Consider the following 15,700-nt stretch of genomic DNA (forward strand, 5'->3'; position numbering starts at 1 on the left):
TCCGCTAGGTTTAGTGGGGAAATTTTTCCGCTAGATTTAGCGGAGCAATTTTAATGCTAAATTTAGCGAGGAAATTTAATGCTAAATTTAGCGGGGAAATTTACCAATAATGCACCGCGGGGTTACGCCGACGGCGACGGCGACGCTACTCAAGCCGGAAACGGGCGCTTAAGAGCTGCGGTCTAAAATAAAGAATTAGAAGTGGTGTTCCTAATTGTCCGTAGATGCATGTTTGGGAATTCTTACAGAATTATAGGTTACACTTATTAAATATAATTTGAAACACTGAGTAATTAATTATATTACAAATCTATTATCCTAAAAAAAAATAAGTATCAAGATAAGTTGCTTGATTGGGCGATTCAAAGGTGTCCCAGACTACGATCGTCCAAAACCAGCCATCCTTCCGCGGTCTTTAAAATATTTATTTTCATCTAAAAATCTCAAAATTTTCAGATAATTAGAGTTTCCTTTCGTGAGGTATACGCCACAACATATAGAGCTTTGAAGAAAAATAGAAGGTCGCATGAACCCCACTGTCTAAATTCAAATAAAACCGCGTATAGATAACATCATTTTCTCGGTCACAGTGCTTGTCCTAGTGCAATTAAAACACGCCTGATCGAAGTCTCGGTGATACTGCGCAGCCCAATTCATTTAAAAATGGCGTAAATATAGTTTGTATGAAACATAAATTTTCAAATTGTAGGGCGTCCTCACCAGTCCTAACGGCCGCTGAAGTTTAAAAAAATCAAATCCTTCGAAAAGCAATTATACAAATAGCTGCAACAAACAAATTTCGAGATTGACTTCTTGCGTATCTTCATCTTGCATGCGCTGTTGCACAAAGCCAGCGAGGGAACTTGACGTTGAGCAGAGTCGGCATTTTCGAAAAGGCAACATTCGATTCGGGGGAAGTTCTCGTACGGAAACGACATCTATATGTTTCGGAGATCTCTCGTACGACCGATTCTTCGCAAATAGAGGCAATCTCGAACTTCGTAAAACGGATATCGAGTACTGCGAACTGAGGCCATTTCGCCACGAGATAATGGCAGAAGCACGTCGAGGCAATTGACAAAAGAAAGAACCAGCAACTGCAGCAAATAACACCACCAACTACAAATTGCACACAAGAACCCATACCGACATGTAAAAAAAAATGCAGTCATATTTTTATCTGTCGATCAAACCGTCGATGCGGCGTCATCGATCGTGCCTAGCGTCGCCATGTCATCCTTTTGTACAATTTTTTTTTTTTCTTGTCGTTTTCGAAAATTTTGCCGCTGGCGAATTCTTCTCGAAGCCGTCTCAAAATCCTTCCTCCAGACTCTTTCCTCTTCTTTATTATTTTTTTATTTATTTGTGTTGTGTGATTGGCCGAGTTCAGGGTGGAAGTGATTAGTATCCAACCAACTCTCTTCGACCGTGACACGCTTCATTTCTCAAAGCTAAGTCAGAGTTAGCTTCAGTAAGAATGCGCATTAAAAAGGTCGGGCAGCTACGCAACCCTTAAGGTGAAACATTGTGATAGGTGAGGCATGACGTCGATGCCGCTAAAGTGGCATTTCGAAGTAGATGGACTGAATGAACAGTCGAGCGCGCACAATATCTGTATTGGCGTTTTGTATTACACGGAGTAGCACACCAGAAGAAAATTCCGTGGCGTTCTGCCGCCATTGAGGGCGCGCATTAAGTAGGGAACACTTCGTGAACTTGTTCAGGAATTTTATCGGGCACAAATTAGGCGTGTCTAGTAGTAATTAAAGAACACTTCGAAAATCGCGCGTCCAAGTTTGAAATTCAGGGATCGACAAAACCGCATATGTATGCATGAACCGTCCTTGTCGTTGGTGTGGCTGCCTGAACGTCTTATGCAATTTTATTGGACACAAACTAAACACCGCCTTGAGGTCACTAAGGAACAATTTCAAAATCGCGCACCTACGTTTCAAGCGTGTAGCTTCACCTAATTTTACGCCCGTGCTTTCGCCGGCTTAGCACACACCTAGCTTCTGAATATAATGCAACTAATGCAAAGGTGCAAGCGAGCTGGACAAGAATGAAATAATAATCTCTGGAGAAGGGGAACAAGTGGGCCAAAGGACAAAGAGGAATCTCCTAGCTGAGTTCGGAAATTTCTCTTTGTCCTTTGTCCCCCTTGTTCCCCTTCTTTATGGATTGCGTTCACCTAGCTTTATTGGTTTTATCGCCCGTAAAACGTTCCGGTATAATTAGCGAAAACTCTTTGTTTTTATTGTTTCCATTATCAGCAGTCTCACGTTAGGTTTCTACATGCCGTCATGGTTTCACGTGACGACGTATTGTCACGCGACGTCACGGCATCATGTGACGTGATGACATCACGTGACTCACGGTGTCGCCTGACGTCATTAAGTCGCGTGGTGTCACTGTGCGACGTGACTTGACAACTTCACGTCGTGGTGCCAGCTGACGCCAAGTAGCAGGTGACGGGACGCCCGGTGTAACCTGAGAGTCGTGTCGAGCGTCGCGACGTCAGCGACGTGACGTCAATGCGGAACCTTTGGGCGGAGTGCCGAAAATGTCTCGCGTCGATATGGAGCGCGGTCGATGGCGCGAAGTGTCCCACTAACTGCTATCGCTGTAAAATTGCGGCTGTACTTTGACATATGGATCAAACCGTCGTATGCAGAATGGCGTTTTATGGGGAACGCAGCGAACACTGACGTCCAGTCTCGGTCGTCCTGGTACGCGTCGCCGCGTACATGCGTATTCTCAATGCGTTGCCACGTGCTCCTCTTCGACCGCTGTTGCGGATAGAGTTTGTCACGCGCCACCTCGGTCTACTGGCTCGTATACCACAAATCACTTGAGCCGCGGCGAGGGGGCACGGAGTTTGGAAACCCGACCCAAAGGGGGGAGTTTTCGGAGAGTGTTTAGTCTACGTGGTCGGCGTAGTGTTTTATGACCAGGAGAGAGAGAAACGGGGGAATTTCTGGGTTGCCGGGGTGTGGCTCGGTCTCTTTGTGTTGGGTCCTCCTAAAGGAAAGACGCGGTTAACGCGTCTTCTGCTCGAAACTGTCTTTATAGCAATGTAACTTTCAGTGTGTACCTTTAATAAACAGTTATTCAGTTTGTCCAATCTGATTCTACAACATAATTTGGTGCCGAAACCCGGGAAGATAAAGAAAGTTGTGTTAACGAGACCATTGGATTAACAAGACCATGGATCGCCTAAAAGTACGACGAGCATCGAGGAGAGCCCAGAACACTCGTTTGGTCAACGAGGTAAGAGCATCTTTGGCATCGCCTCAACCAGACGTTGAGGCTCTTAGCGTGCTTTACCAAAGATTGAAACTGAGCAACACCGAGCTCGTGAAGCTAAATGAAGAACTAGAGCCTTTAGTGCCTGCCGAGGAGCTCAGTGTTGAGTGCGACGCCGTGATGGAGTACGAGGACACGGCGATCGCCTCACTGGCGCAGTTGGAACTTAAGATCGACCGATTGAAGAACGGCCCCATGACGTCGCGCACAAACGACTCGCTGCATCGGGATAGAGCCACCGGAAGCGGTACCAGATTGCCTAAGCTGCAAATGATCACCTTCAACGGAGAACTCAGCAAATGGCAAGGATTTTGGGATCAATTCAGAGCGACGGTGCACGATAATCGCAGCTTGTCGAATGTTGAGAAATTTCATTATTTGCGATCTCAACTTACCGGAACGGCCGCCTCTGCCCTGTCTGGACTTGTAGCAACTGAGGAAGGTTACGTCGAGGGGATAGAGCTGCTACAGAAGAGGTTTGGAGATAAGACCCAAATCGAGCAGGAGCATCTGAACAAGCTTAGAACGGTGCACCAGGTGAGGTCCCCAGACGATGTCGTTGGATTGCGAAAGCTACATGATCATGTTCAGACTCACATTCGGGGGTTGACCTCACTGGGTGTACATTCGGCGTCCTACTCGTCGATGATGTGAGAAGTTCTCTTGAAGGCGATGCCCAGTGACCTAGTTGTAGCTTACCATCGACACAGAAGCTATAACGGCCCAGTGGGAGCTGAGACATCAGAGGGGACGCTTAAGAAGATTTTGGAGTTCCTGTCGGTCGAAGTTGAAAGCAGAGAGCGTAGCGGGCATGATGTGTTCGCTCAGAAAAACAAAGAACGAAGCTCAGCTCCAAAAGGAAAGGTCCTTCCAACCTCCATGGCTCTCCACAGCAAGCTGGTCTCAAATGACTGCTTTTTCTGTAATTCTAGTGGGCACAAAACCGAAGAATGCAAACATCAACTGAGCCTCAGAGAAAAGATGACGCGCTTGTCTAAAGATGGCAGGTGTTTTAAATGCACGACACGAGGACACCGCGCGAGAACTTGCCGCCGCAAGATAACATGCGAAACCTGTAAGGGCAGGCATGCCACAACGATGTGCGACCCGCGGTATGCAAAAAAGACGCCTGAGGTCGGAAGAGACGAATTGAATAGCACGAGTATTCACACAGCTTCAAAAACCAAAGGAAGTTGTGATGACAACGACGATGTGCTTTTGCAGACGTTCCGCGGCTGGCTCATGACAAAAAATGAATGCTGTTACATTAGAGGCGTCATTGATAGCGGCAGTCAGAGAACCTTCATCAGAGAAGATGTGTCAAGAAAGCTTAAACTGAAGGTGATTGGCAAAGTGAATCTGAGCGTTAACGCATTCGGAAGTGTCCGGGACAGCGAAAGGCACGAGCGAAGATTGGTCGAAATCGAACTTCAAAGTCAGTACGACAATCAGAAGCACAGGATCGAGGCGATTGAGGTACCGGTCATTTGCAAAGACATCGATCGGATACCGATGGACAATGACTTCGTGCAGAAAATCGCGAAAGAAAAAAAGTATCTAGCGGATGTGCTGGTCTTCCCAGGCGTTCAGAGAGAGTGCGGAATCAGCCTTCTAGTTGGAGCAGATCAGCTTGGAAAGCTGTTGGAGCATGAAGTATGCTGGGATGAAAACAACAGGTGTCTATCAGCCGTGAAAACAACAATGGGATGGACATTTCAGGGTCCCGTGACCTCGAAGAACTCAAGACGAAAGCAAACAAGCAGCAACGTGTGCGTGCTCAGAGCCGGTGCAACGGGCGACGATGAAGTAAGCTCGACCCTGCGGCAGTTCTGGGAACTTGAAAGCCTCGGCATCAAGGACTCAACGACCAACTCTGCTCACTACGAGTCTGTATTACGGGGTTTTGAGGAAACCATCACAATGACAGATGGAAGATACCAAGTTGCTCTTCCCTGGAAGTCTCAGAACCTAGGAGATCTCGGCAATAACAGAAAGGTGGCAGAGAAGAGACTGCAAGGGCTCTGCCATCGCTTGGCTCGAGACGAAGAACTTCTTCTGAAGTACGACTCTGCTATTAGGCAATACCTAAACGACGGACACGCAGAGAAAGTGACGGAAGAAACCAACGAAAAGGAAAATGTGTACTACATGCCACACAGAGCTGTAATCCGAGAAGCTTCAGCCACAACAAAGTTGCGAGTGGTTTTCGATGCGTCTTCGCACACTACAGGAGAGCTCTCGCTGAACGACCATCTGGAGAAAGGGCCTAATCTAAACAACGACATGCTGAAGATCCTCGTGAACTTCCGTTGTCACAGGATAGCACTAACAGCTGACATTCAGAAGGCTTTTCTTCAAATCAGCGTCAGACCTGAGGACAGGGATGCTCTTCGTTTTTTGTGGTTTGACAGCCCTCCCGTTCCTGGAGAAGAATTGCCTCCCATTCAAGAGTTTCGAATGACAAGAGTTCCTTTCGGGTCAACTGCAAGCCCTTTTCTCTTGACAGCGACACTGCAGCATCACCTGCGTTCGGTCGAGGGAGAAGCCAAGCCAACGGCGATGCACCTTGAAAGGTGTTTTTATGTTGACGACCTGATTGTGGGTGTCTCATCATACGAAGAGGCGCAGAAACTCTACGATGACTCCACGGAAATACTTGCCAAGGCGGGAATGAGGCTTCAAAAGTGGTCGACGAGCTCAAGGGAACTCAAGTGTCACATTGAAAAGACAGCGGACGAAACGTCTACTTGTGCTGAATCGTCAGGTCTGACAAAGGTACTGGGAATTCTTTGGGACACCGAACAGGACAATCTTCAGGTGAACTTACAGTCACTGTCAGACTTCGTCGAAGAAAGAATGGATACGAAGAGGTTCGTTCTTCAGACCACTTCGAGGCTCTTCGACCCTTTGGGACTGCTCTCTCCATACAGCATCCGAGCCAAAATTTTGTTTCAGCATATTTGGGAGAAAGGAATCGACTGGGACACCTCATTGCCAAATGATTTGCGTGAGGAATGGCTTGCATGGTGCGGCGAGCTTGTTGAACTTGGCTCTCTTTCGGTCGACAGATGCTTCTTGGTGACAGAGGGAGCAGTTAAGTCCAGACAACTCCATGTTTTCACGGACGCAAGCACTCAGGCGTACGGAGCTGTGGCCTACATGCGAGTCGAGGACACTAACGGAAACAGCAGCGTACGGCTTGTGATGTCCAAGGCACGTGTTGCACCTTTGAAGAAAATGACTTTGCCACGTCTGGAGCTCCTCGGCGCTCTTATCGGATCAAGATTGATGGCTTTCTTGATTGAGACATTGGATTTGCCTGACCTGGAATGCCACCTTTGGACAGATTCTACCATCACCCTCAGTTGGATTCAGGCATCGGCAAGCAAATGGAAGCCATTTGTGTGCAACAGGGTCGTGGAGATCCAAAGCAACACCGACCCCCTTCGGTGGCGACACTGTTCAGGAAAGGACAACCCCGCGGACATGCTCACCCGAGGAGTACCCGCCTCCAACCTGACCCTTTCCAAGGTGTGGTGGCAGGGCCCGCAGTGGTTGTCACGTGATCCAGATTTCTGGCCTCAAAGAAGAGAGACGAACGACGAGGTTCCGGATGCTGACGCAGAGCTAAGAGGCAAAAGCACAGTGCTGCTCAGCAAAACAACCGTACAAGGGCCTCTCCTCGTACTTACAGACTACAGCAAATGGCTCAAGGCAATGAGGGTGACGGCGTGGATCATGCGATTCATTAAAAACTTGCAAGGCATGGGTTCAAGAGTCAGCGGATCTCTGTCCACCAATGAATTGGAGGAGGCAGAGAGATACTGGACGAAACATGTTCAGGGAGAGAGCTACAGCGAAGAAAAAGCAAGCCTCGTCGCCAGTGACCGCCTGCGGTCGAGCTCGCGTGTCCGGGACCTGCACCCTTTCTTGGATGAAGACGGTGTGATCCGCATTGAGACTCGACTGCAGAATGTCTCGGCACCCGACGAGACGAAGTTTCCGGTGCTACTTCCGGGAGACAACCGTTTCACGGAGCTCCTCGTTGAGCACACGCATGTTCGCATTTTGCATGGTGGTGTGAGTGCTACTCTGTGTGAACTGCGGGAGCACTACTGGGTTGTGAGAGGGCGACAGTGCGTAAAACGAGTGATCGGACGCTGTAAGATGTGTCTTCGACTCAAGTTCAAGCCCATGACCGCCCCGATGGCCCCTCTGCCTGAAGACCGCGTGACAAAGGCAGAACCGTTCGAGGTCTGTGGCGTGGACTTTGCTGGACCGATGTTCGTGAAATCCGGAACAAACAGTGTCAAGGCATATATTCTTGTATTCACATGTGCTGTTACGCGAGCGATACATTTAGAACTTGTCCTGGATATGTCTACCAACGCCTTTCTAATGGCTTTCAGACGGTTTGTGTCAAGGCGTGGGTTGCCGCGAATGATGTGTTCAGATAATGCACTGACTTTCAAACGAGCTGCTAAAGATCTAAAGCAGATGTACGATGTGTTATGTAGTTCCGAATTGAAAGACTACTGCACCACCCACCGGATCACTTGGAGGTTTATTGTTGAAAGAGCTCCATGGTGGGGTGGTTTTTGGGAGCGTATGGTGGGATCGGTTAAGAGTTGTCTGAAAAGAAACATCGGCAAAGCTGCGCTTGATGTCGATCAGATCACAACTGTACTAACGGAAGTTGAGGCTGTGATCAACTCTCGACCAATGACGTATGTCTACTCCGAACCAAACGAACCAAATGTCTTAACTCCTGCTCACTTCCTTTGTGGTAGGAGGCTAACCACATTACCTCATCATAAAAGAGGAGACGTGACATCCACTCGAACGGAGTTGGTTGGGAGATGGTCACACCGCCAGCGATTGATGAATATGTTTTGGAACAGGTGGGCTAAAGAATATCTGTATAACCTACGAAGTGCGCATGCTCGTAGGCCTCAATCCAGCAGCGGTCTCAATGTTGGTGATGTCGTAATTGTGCATGACGACCACGTTCCTCGATTGTTTTGGAGAACCGGCAGGATTCTGGAGTGTTTCCCAGGTCGGGACGGAAATGTGCGAGCTTGTAAGATAAAATTGTGTAACGGCTCAGAGGTCAGGCGCCCTGTTCAGCGTCTATACCCACTTGAGATGAGCTGAGGTCATCTGCGGGGAGGATGTTGCGGATAGAGTTTGTCACGCGCCACCTCGGTCTACTGGCTCGTATACCACAAATCACTTGAGCCGCGGCGAGGGGGCACGGAGTTTGGAAACCCGACCCAAAGACGGGGAGTTTTCGGAGAGTGTTTAGTCTACGTGGTCGGCGTAGTGTTTTATGACCAGGAGAGAGAGAAACGGGGGAATTTCTGGGTTGCCGGGGTGTGGCTCGGTCTCTTTGTGTTGGGTCCTCCTAAAGGAAAGACGCGGTTAACGCGTCTTCTGCTCGAAACTGTCTTTATAGCAATGTAACTTTCAGTGTGTACCTTTAATAAACAGTTATTCAGTTTGTCCAATCTGATTCTACAACAACCGCTTCTCGTTTTTCTGCCGCGAAACACACGCACAAGGTACGAGGACGATGCAAAGACTGAGGCGACGGGTAAGAAGGCGACTCATAACTAGGCCCCCTAAAATTAACCCCCAAAGCCAGCTTTATCAAATCGAGGAAAACCGAAATTCACCGAACTAAAGCTGTCCTTAAATAATTTTAAAAAAAAACGCTTTACGGAAATAAAATTGTTTCTGCAGCTCTTTTTTGCGTGAACGTGGAACACAGTCCTGAATGAATTGTCCGGGACGCTACTTCTTGCTTCAAAACCACACATCTTATCTCGTTTCTTTTTTTGGTCAGTACGGGAGATGTTATTTGGGTTACGCTCACACGTATGTTTCCTGGAGGTTGATGTATCCCATGCCAGCGTGTCCTATTGTCTTCGATATAAGCTTAATAAACCCCGATATTTCGTCCGACACCCAAATTTGATACCACAAAACATTAAATCTGCGGGGTAAAACAAAAGCCTGAAAAAAAAACGTTCAACAGTTTGATAAAACATAACCCCGGATAACAAACAGTAACCCTACTCATAAGTTATAACGTGTTGACATGCGACGCCAACGAAGGCGTATACCATTACTACGTAAAAGCGCAAAAAAGAACAAGGAGAAAAAAGTGAAAGCCGTTTACCCTGTAGCGCCGAATTGGAGCGCAGCTCTGAGGAGGAGGGGGGAAGGGTACTGAGGGGAGGGTAGACCTTTCCTCCTCCTCCTCCTTCTCCTCCTCCTCCCCTCATTCTTTAATATGCTCCGGGGGGTCACCTGACCTGGGGGGAGGGGATCACGTGACTTCAGGGGGGAGGGGGGTCACGTGACCTCGGGGGGGGGGGGGGGGGGGGGGCAAATGACCTAGGGGGTCACGTGACCTTGGGGGGTCACGTGACCTTGGGTGACCTTGGGAGGGGTCACGTGACCTTGGGGTGACCTTGGTTACGCTGACGGCGACGGCGACGCCGCTGAAGCCGGAAACGGGCGCCTAAGAGCTGCGCTCTAAAAGTAGGAGGGGACACACGAATGCGTTCATTCCTACTCCTTGTGTTTGTTGTTTTGTCTTTTTTTTTTTTTTGGCGCTTTACGTAGTATTTATATATCAACTGGCACATTTGCACATCCTGAAGAGGTGCAGTTTTATCACGGTTCAGGTGATGGGCAGCTGGCCCCCTTTCCACTGTTTACGACAAACTCGCGTCGCGACACCCGAGAAATCCCGACGTTAAAACAGCGCACGAAAACCTAATAAGCAAAAAATGGAGGAAGCAAACGCTCGTATTCTACGTTTCGCCGAGTCCAGGGACGGTGAGGCGCGAAGACTCGTAAACATGTACGGTGTGTGATGTTTCATCAAAGATTGAGAATAATTTTTGATGGCACTTCATATAAAGAAGTTATTCCTTTTTGATAACATTATCGGCCACGGTGAACGTCACGCAAAAAGTGCAAAGAGAGAATTAGCAAGAGAGCAGGGTGTTAGCACCAGCTCGTGGCAAAAGAGAACCAAAACACTCGCGGAAAAGTGAAAATCTGCTTTCTTTTTTGTTTTAAAGCGATAAGCTTTACGGGCGACACTTAGCAGAGATGTCGATCTGGTGGGCTGTCGTCGCCACGCGCAAGAAAGAAGTGACAAACTCTTTTCTCTGCCCTCTTGGCGCGACGATTTCCCGTCGGTACTTCCCGTCGGCCGTGCCGCGCGAAGAGGGCAGCCTTCGCGTCCCGCCAAGAATGGCATGACGAAGGAAGAATCTTCGTGTCGTCCGCTTCGAACAGTTGTTTCCAAACGAACAAGTGCGATAACGAGTGTGGCGCGTCCTTTTTTTTTCATGACCACGTGACCCTTAAATAACGTGATGCTGTCAGATTGCCTGGTGATGCCTCGCCATCCACGCCAGCGGGGAGGTTGACTTCGCTTCCGGGAGGGACTTTCGCCGCTCTTTTGCATCGAGTTTCGGTACCCCAGTCTCCTCGCGGGTTAAATTGGCAAGAGCCTATCCCGGAGTACAAGTTAATTATTTGAATTCTAACACCTTTAATACATTTCGACATCCGAGAACGTCCCTTAAACTGAAATGTGCTAGCTAAATTAAATATATAAAAAGATAAAATTAGTGAAATTAAAGGAATTAATTTGCTAATTACCACTTCACACCTGTAGTCTCCCTCCCGCCGCGGTCGATGACGTTTTTCCGGAGGAATCATTCCTTTATTCCAAAAGCTCATTTTTTTTTTTTTTTTTTTTTTTGCAGTGGTTGTGACCCGGTTAAAAATGCTCATGTACAATCGCAAAACCCCCACTGCACAGCAGAGGCACTGCTCTCCCTCTCCTGCTGAAGGTCTAGAGTCACTAAATAAGCTACGCTTTCAGAGTACCGCATTCCTTTTCTTTTGCACTTTGCCGACAAAACAGTCGCTCTATTCAACAATATTCTGGTTCGCTGCGGCATCATGGGACAGCGGCAGTCACGTGAGTCGCAATCATCGCGTTTCTTCAGCGCCACCACCTTGGGTCTAGCGATCCTCTGCCTGCAGCTGTTTGCTGTTTACTGCACGCACACGCTGAAGTCCGTCGCTCAGGAGTCAGCACGCGCGTTTTCCGTGTTACGCCGAGGAACGAGCAACACGACCTTGATTCGCTGCCACAGCTGCGGCTGCGGCAGCTGGCGCAGGCGACGGCTACAATTCGGCTTGGCTCAGCTACAGTCACTCATCCATCCAGAGCGTGAACCCAAGATGGCGGCGCCTGTCGCGCTTCAGACGCCTAGTTTGGGTGGAGTGTACTAGAAGGAACGAGGGGGACGAGCTACAGGCTCCGTTCATGCTTTCAGTTGTACCTCAAAATATGGAAAGCGATCAGGTGGAAACAAGCCACTTCGATCGCAGCGCCACCTTCGCTGCGATCGAGCAACGACACAGGTCAAGATCATACGGGCAATGTAGCCCCTTAGGAGCTATGTGGTATTTTTTATGATTTTGACGTCAGAGGTAACGTCAAAGCACCACGACACGACGACGTTACGACGTCATCGCCGACGACGTTACGCGACTCCAAGTTGGTGTCGTAAGGCCGTCGTGACATCGCGTCGTGTCGAGGACGACGCCGTTTGGCGACATCAAGTCGCCGTTGTAACGCGGTCGTGACGTCGCTTTGAGGAAGACGCCGTTACGCGACATCAAGTCGCCCTTGTAACGTGGTCATGACGTCTCGCGCCACATCGAGGACGATGTGGACGTGGTCGTCAATGCCGACGTTGACGTCGACGCCCCACGCAACGTCAAACATCGCTATGGCGTCACGTTAACGTCGTTCTGACGTCACCGTGACCGTCAACGTCATGACGAAGCCTTGACGGCGTTAACGTCGTCGCCTTCGCCAGATCAACGTCGACGCGCAGTCACGACGAAGTCTTGACGTCGTTTAACGTCGTCGACGATGACGTCGACGTCGCGAAGCTGCCGGGACGTCGAGTGGCGTCATGTCGACAGCGACGTCAACGAACTGGCACCAAACGTCCTTGTGACGTTGGATTGACAGGGACGCCGTCATCTTGACGTCCCGTGACGTTGTCGTCGTCGTCATCGACGTCAACGTTGACATCGTCGTCGTTATCAACGGAATATGACGTTAGAACGCAGTCTTGATGTCGGGTAACGCACGTTGGCTACGTCGACGACGACGTTGACGTCAAGGCGTCGTTCTGATGTCGCATGGTGTTGTGAAGACAAGTGAGGTCGCGGTGACTTTATGTACGTGACGTACGACGTCTAGGTTGTATGAAAAATATAGTCCGGCATTCTATCGTTTCTATGACCTTGACCAGTGTGCCGGTCGAGCTAGGCGTTGGAACGAAACGCGTTTTTCATAAAAAGATAATTCAAGCCACTTCGCTCGTAGCGCCCTCTCGGGCACTACGAGCGAAGTGGTTCGGATTATCCGTTTTTTTCCACATGCGGTGGTACCAAAAAAGTCAACGCTCCCTAATAGCGCTTATTCACCTTCGTGACAGCCTTCGTTGAAACACAAACCTACAACGGCTGTATGAACATGCCTAGAGTTAGCGAGGAGTAGGAGTACGGCGGGCCGCGTCCCATATACCGTACCTTCCAGGCTACATTTCTACAACTCAAGAGTGCAGCATGACCCTCCCGAGTGACGGATCATTTAAGAAGTCTAGGTCAGTGAGACGATGGAACAGGATGAGAGAGAGAACAAATCTTTATTGAAACATTCAAAGTGAAGATGTTAGCATATGCAGGACCAGCGCTGAGTTCCCCAGATCATTGGTTGAAATTAAGAGGAGCATATCAATCTGACAAAAATGAAAGCCGCTTACAACTCCCTGTAAAGCCGAATTAGAGCGCAGCTCTTGAGGAGGAGGAGGGAAGGGCACTGGGGGGGGGGGGGGGGGTTAAACTAACCAGGGGGGGGTCACGTTACCTTGGGGGTCACGTGACCCCCAATGCCGATGATGTCATCACTGACGTCACTGATGACGTCATCAGTGACGATGACGATGCGGGTACCGATGACGTCATTAGTGACGTCACTGATGACTTCACCAGTGATGATGACGATGACGATGCGAATGTCGGTGACGTCATCAGTGACGTCGCTGATGACGTCATCAGTGATGATGACGATGACGATGCGGATGCCGGTGACGACATCAGTGACGTCACTGATGACGTCATCAGTGATGATGACGATGACAATGCGGATGTCGGTGACGTCATCAGTGATGATGACGATGACGATGTGGATGCCGGTGACGTCATCAGTGATTATGACGATGACGATGTGGATGCCGGTGACGTCATCAGTGATGATGACGATGACGATGTGGATGCCGGTGACGTCATCAGTGATGATGACGATGACGATGCGGATGCCGGTGACGTCATCAGTGATGATGACGATGACGATGTGGATGCCGGTGACGTCATCAGTGATGATGACGATGACGATGTGGATGCCGGTGACGTCATCAGTGATGATGACGATGACGATGCGGATGCCGGTGACGTCATCAGTGATGACGATGACGATGTGGATGCCGGTGACGTCATCAGTGATGATGACGATGACGATGTGGATGCCGGTGACGTCATCAGTGATGATGACGATGACGATGTGGATGCCGGTGACGTCATCAGTGACGATGACGTCATCGGGGGGTCACGCGACATCGGCGGGGGTCACGTGACCTCGAGAAGGGGGCCACGTGACCTCAGGGGAGTCACGTGACTTCGGGGGGTCACGTGACCCCCCACGAGGTCACGTGACCTTGGTGGGGGCTCGCGCGGTGCATTATGGGACATTTCCCATGATGCACCGCGCGGTTACGCCGACGGCGACGGCGACGCCGACGCCGACGGCGACGCCGCTCAAGCCGGAAACGGGCCCCTAAGAGCTGCGCTCTAAAAAGCAATCCGGTGGCTCCACTCGTTCTTTCTAGTACAGTCTAGTTTGGGAGTTTCGACACTCTGAAAGCGTAGCTTTATTGAGTGACTCTACCCTGGTCGTTCCTCACACTCGGAAAGGCTCCCTCTCGCTCCTCCCTTCCTTCCCCCCTGTAGGCCGCCGCTGCTCTTGCTCCGGCGGCGACGCTCTCCCTCCCTCACCCCTCCGGCGGTCGCCGTTGCGAAATTCCCACGTGGTCGACCTGTGCGGACACGCTTCCTCGCCTCCCGACTGCCGCCGCCCAGGTTTTCCCTTCTCGTGTACTCTCCGTGCCTCTACACAACAGGGCCTCTAAACTCGTCAAGCACAAAGTGGGGGCCCAAGTTCACGAAGCGAACCGATCGGTCTACCACGACGATGATTTCGCGTTTTTTTTTTCGCCGATCTCCAGTGGGCGCGCTCCACGAACTTTCGACTCCAACTTTGTGTTTGGCGAGTTTAGGACCCCGGCGCTCGCGCACGTACTTTCGCTTCTTCCACCGAAAGCGCGCTCATGGGCTCCCTCGTGCTGAAAAGGCCTTCCAGCAAAGAAAAACACGTCTCTGTGTCCTTCTCCAACATATGCAACATCTTCCACAACCGTTCCACCAATGTACACATCTCCTTACACACGTCTCCTACGTCAATTCCACTGAAAGCAAGGAACCCATTGCAAACATTGTACAGTAAACTGGCTGAAGGCAAATTTCCTGCACCATGCTTTTCCACAACGCAGCAGCTACCGTTGTCAATCGCAGCACATTTTGTGAGGTCGTTTGCAATTTCTTTTTTCAATACCTCAGCCACATAAGAGACATACAGTAGTGGAGCGCGTGTCCTCGCATACCTGCTGCACCATCTGCCGGGGGAAGCCGTGCAACGAGTCGCACATGCTCACAGCTGAGCCAAGCACTCAGAGCGGCTGTTCGTACTTAAAGTCCCTAGATAAGAGGTCCTACAAGTAGCGACATCCACAGGTAAGCGAGGACACGCGCTCCGCTGGTCCATTTCGTTACGTTGAGCACTGAACAAAATGGCGACAAACGCCATGACGTCGCGCTTTGGGCGAATTTTGACTGGCTGGCTATCGGCTGGATGTATGATAAAGAGGGTAATGGTGAAACGATGCAATGCACTTTTCCATAGCTTATCACTGAGGCGAAAACTGACGACTCACCGGATTGCGGACGCGTGAGTGGCGTCTAATATTTCTCAAAAAGGAAAAAGAAAATAACTACTCCGGATGCTCAGAATGCGTCCCAGAGCCCAGTGAACCGAAATGGCAGTATGGAGGCGTCGTGTAATAAAACACAGAATAAATAAAGAAAAACGTTTTTAAAGAACTTCCGAGAAAATATTTGGGGAAACCGCAAATGCATAGATATTCTTTTTTTCCTTATATAAATTAATAAC

The 15,700-nt window shown here is 49.7% G+C and overlaps 1 protein-coding gene across 1 annotated transcript; it reads left to right on the forward strand.

The window, feature by feature from the left end:
* The first annotated feature begins 3,207 nt into the window (after nucleotides 1-3,207).
* On the forward strand, nucleotides 3,208-8,296 carry LOC121835780. Its single transcript, XM_042290274.1, has 5 exons — nucleotides 3,208-3,553; nucleotides 3,737-3,843; nucleotides 4,531-5,366; nucleotides 5,880-7,468; nucleotides 8,208-8,296. The coding sequence occupies exons 1-5, from the start codon at nucleotides 3,208-3,210 to the stop codon at nucleotides 8,294-8,296; spliced, it is 2,967 nt and encodes a 988-aa protein (XP_042146208.1).
* Nucleotides 8,297-15,700: the final 7,404 nt, after the last annotated feature.

The sequence above is a fragment of the Ixodes scapularis genome, unplaced genomic scaffold (genome assembly GCF_016920785.2).
Source record: "Ixodes scapularis isolate PalLabHiFi unplaced genomic scaffold, ASM1692078v2 PGA_scaffold1__304_contigs__length_218370807, whole genome shotgun sequence".
NCBI lineage: Eukaryota > Metazoa > Arthropoda > Arachnida > Ixodida > Ixodidae > Ixodes > Ixodes scapularis.

Coding starts and splice junctions, on each gene's coding strand:
- LOC121835780 (XM_042290274.1), top strand. CDS start 3,208: ATGGATCGCCTAAAAGTACGACGAGCATCGAGGAGAGCCCAGAACACT. Junction 3,554..3,736: donor GGATAGAGCCACCGGAAGCG/GTACCAGATTGC, acceptor CTGGACTTGTAG/CAACTGAGGAAGGTTACGTC. Junction 5,367..5,879: donor GACGAAGAACTTCTTCTGAA/GTACGACTCTGC, acceptor GCACCTTGAAAG/GTGTTTTTATGTTGACGACC.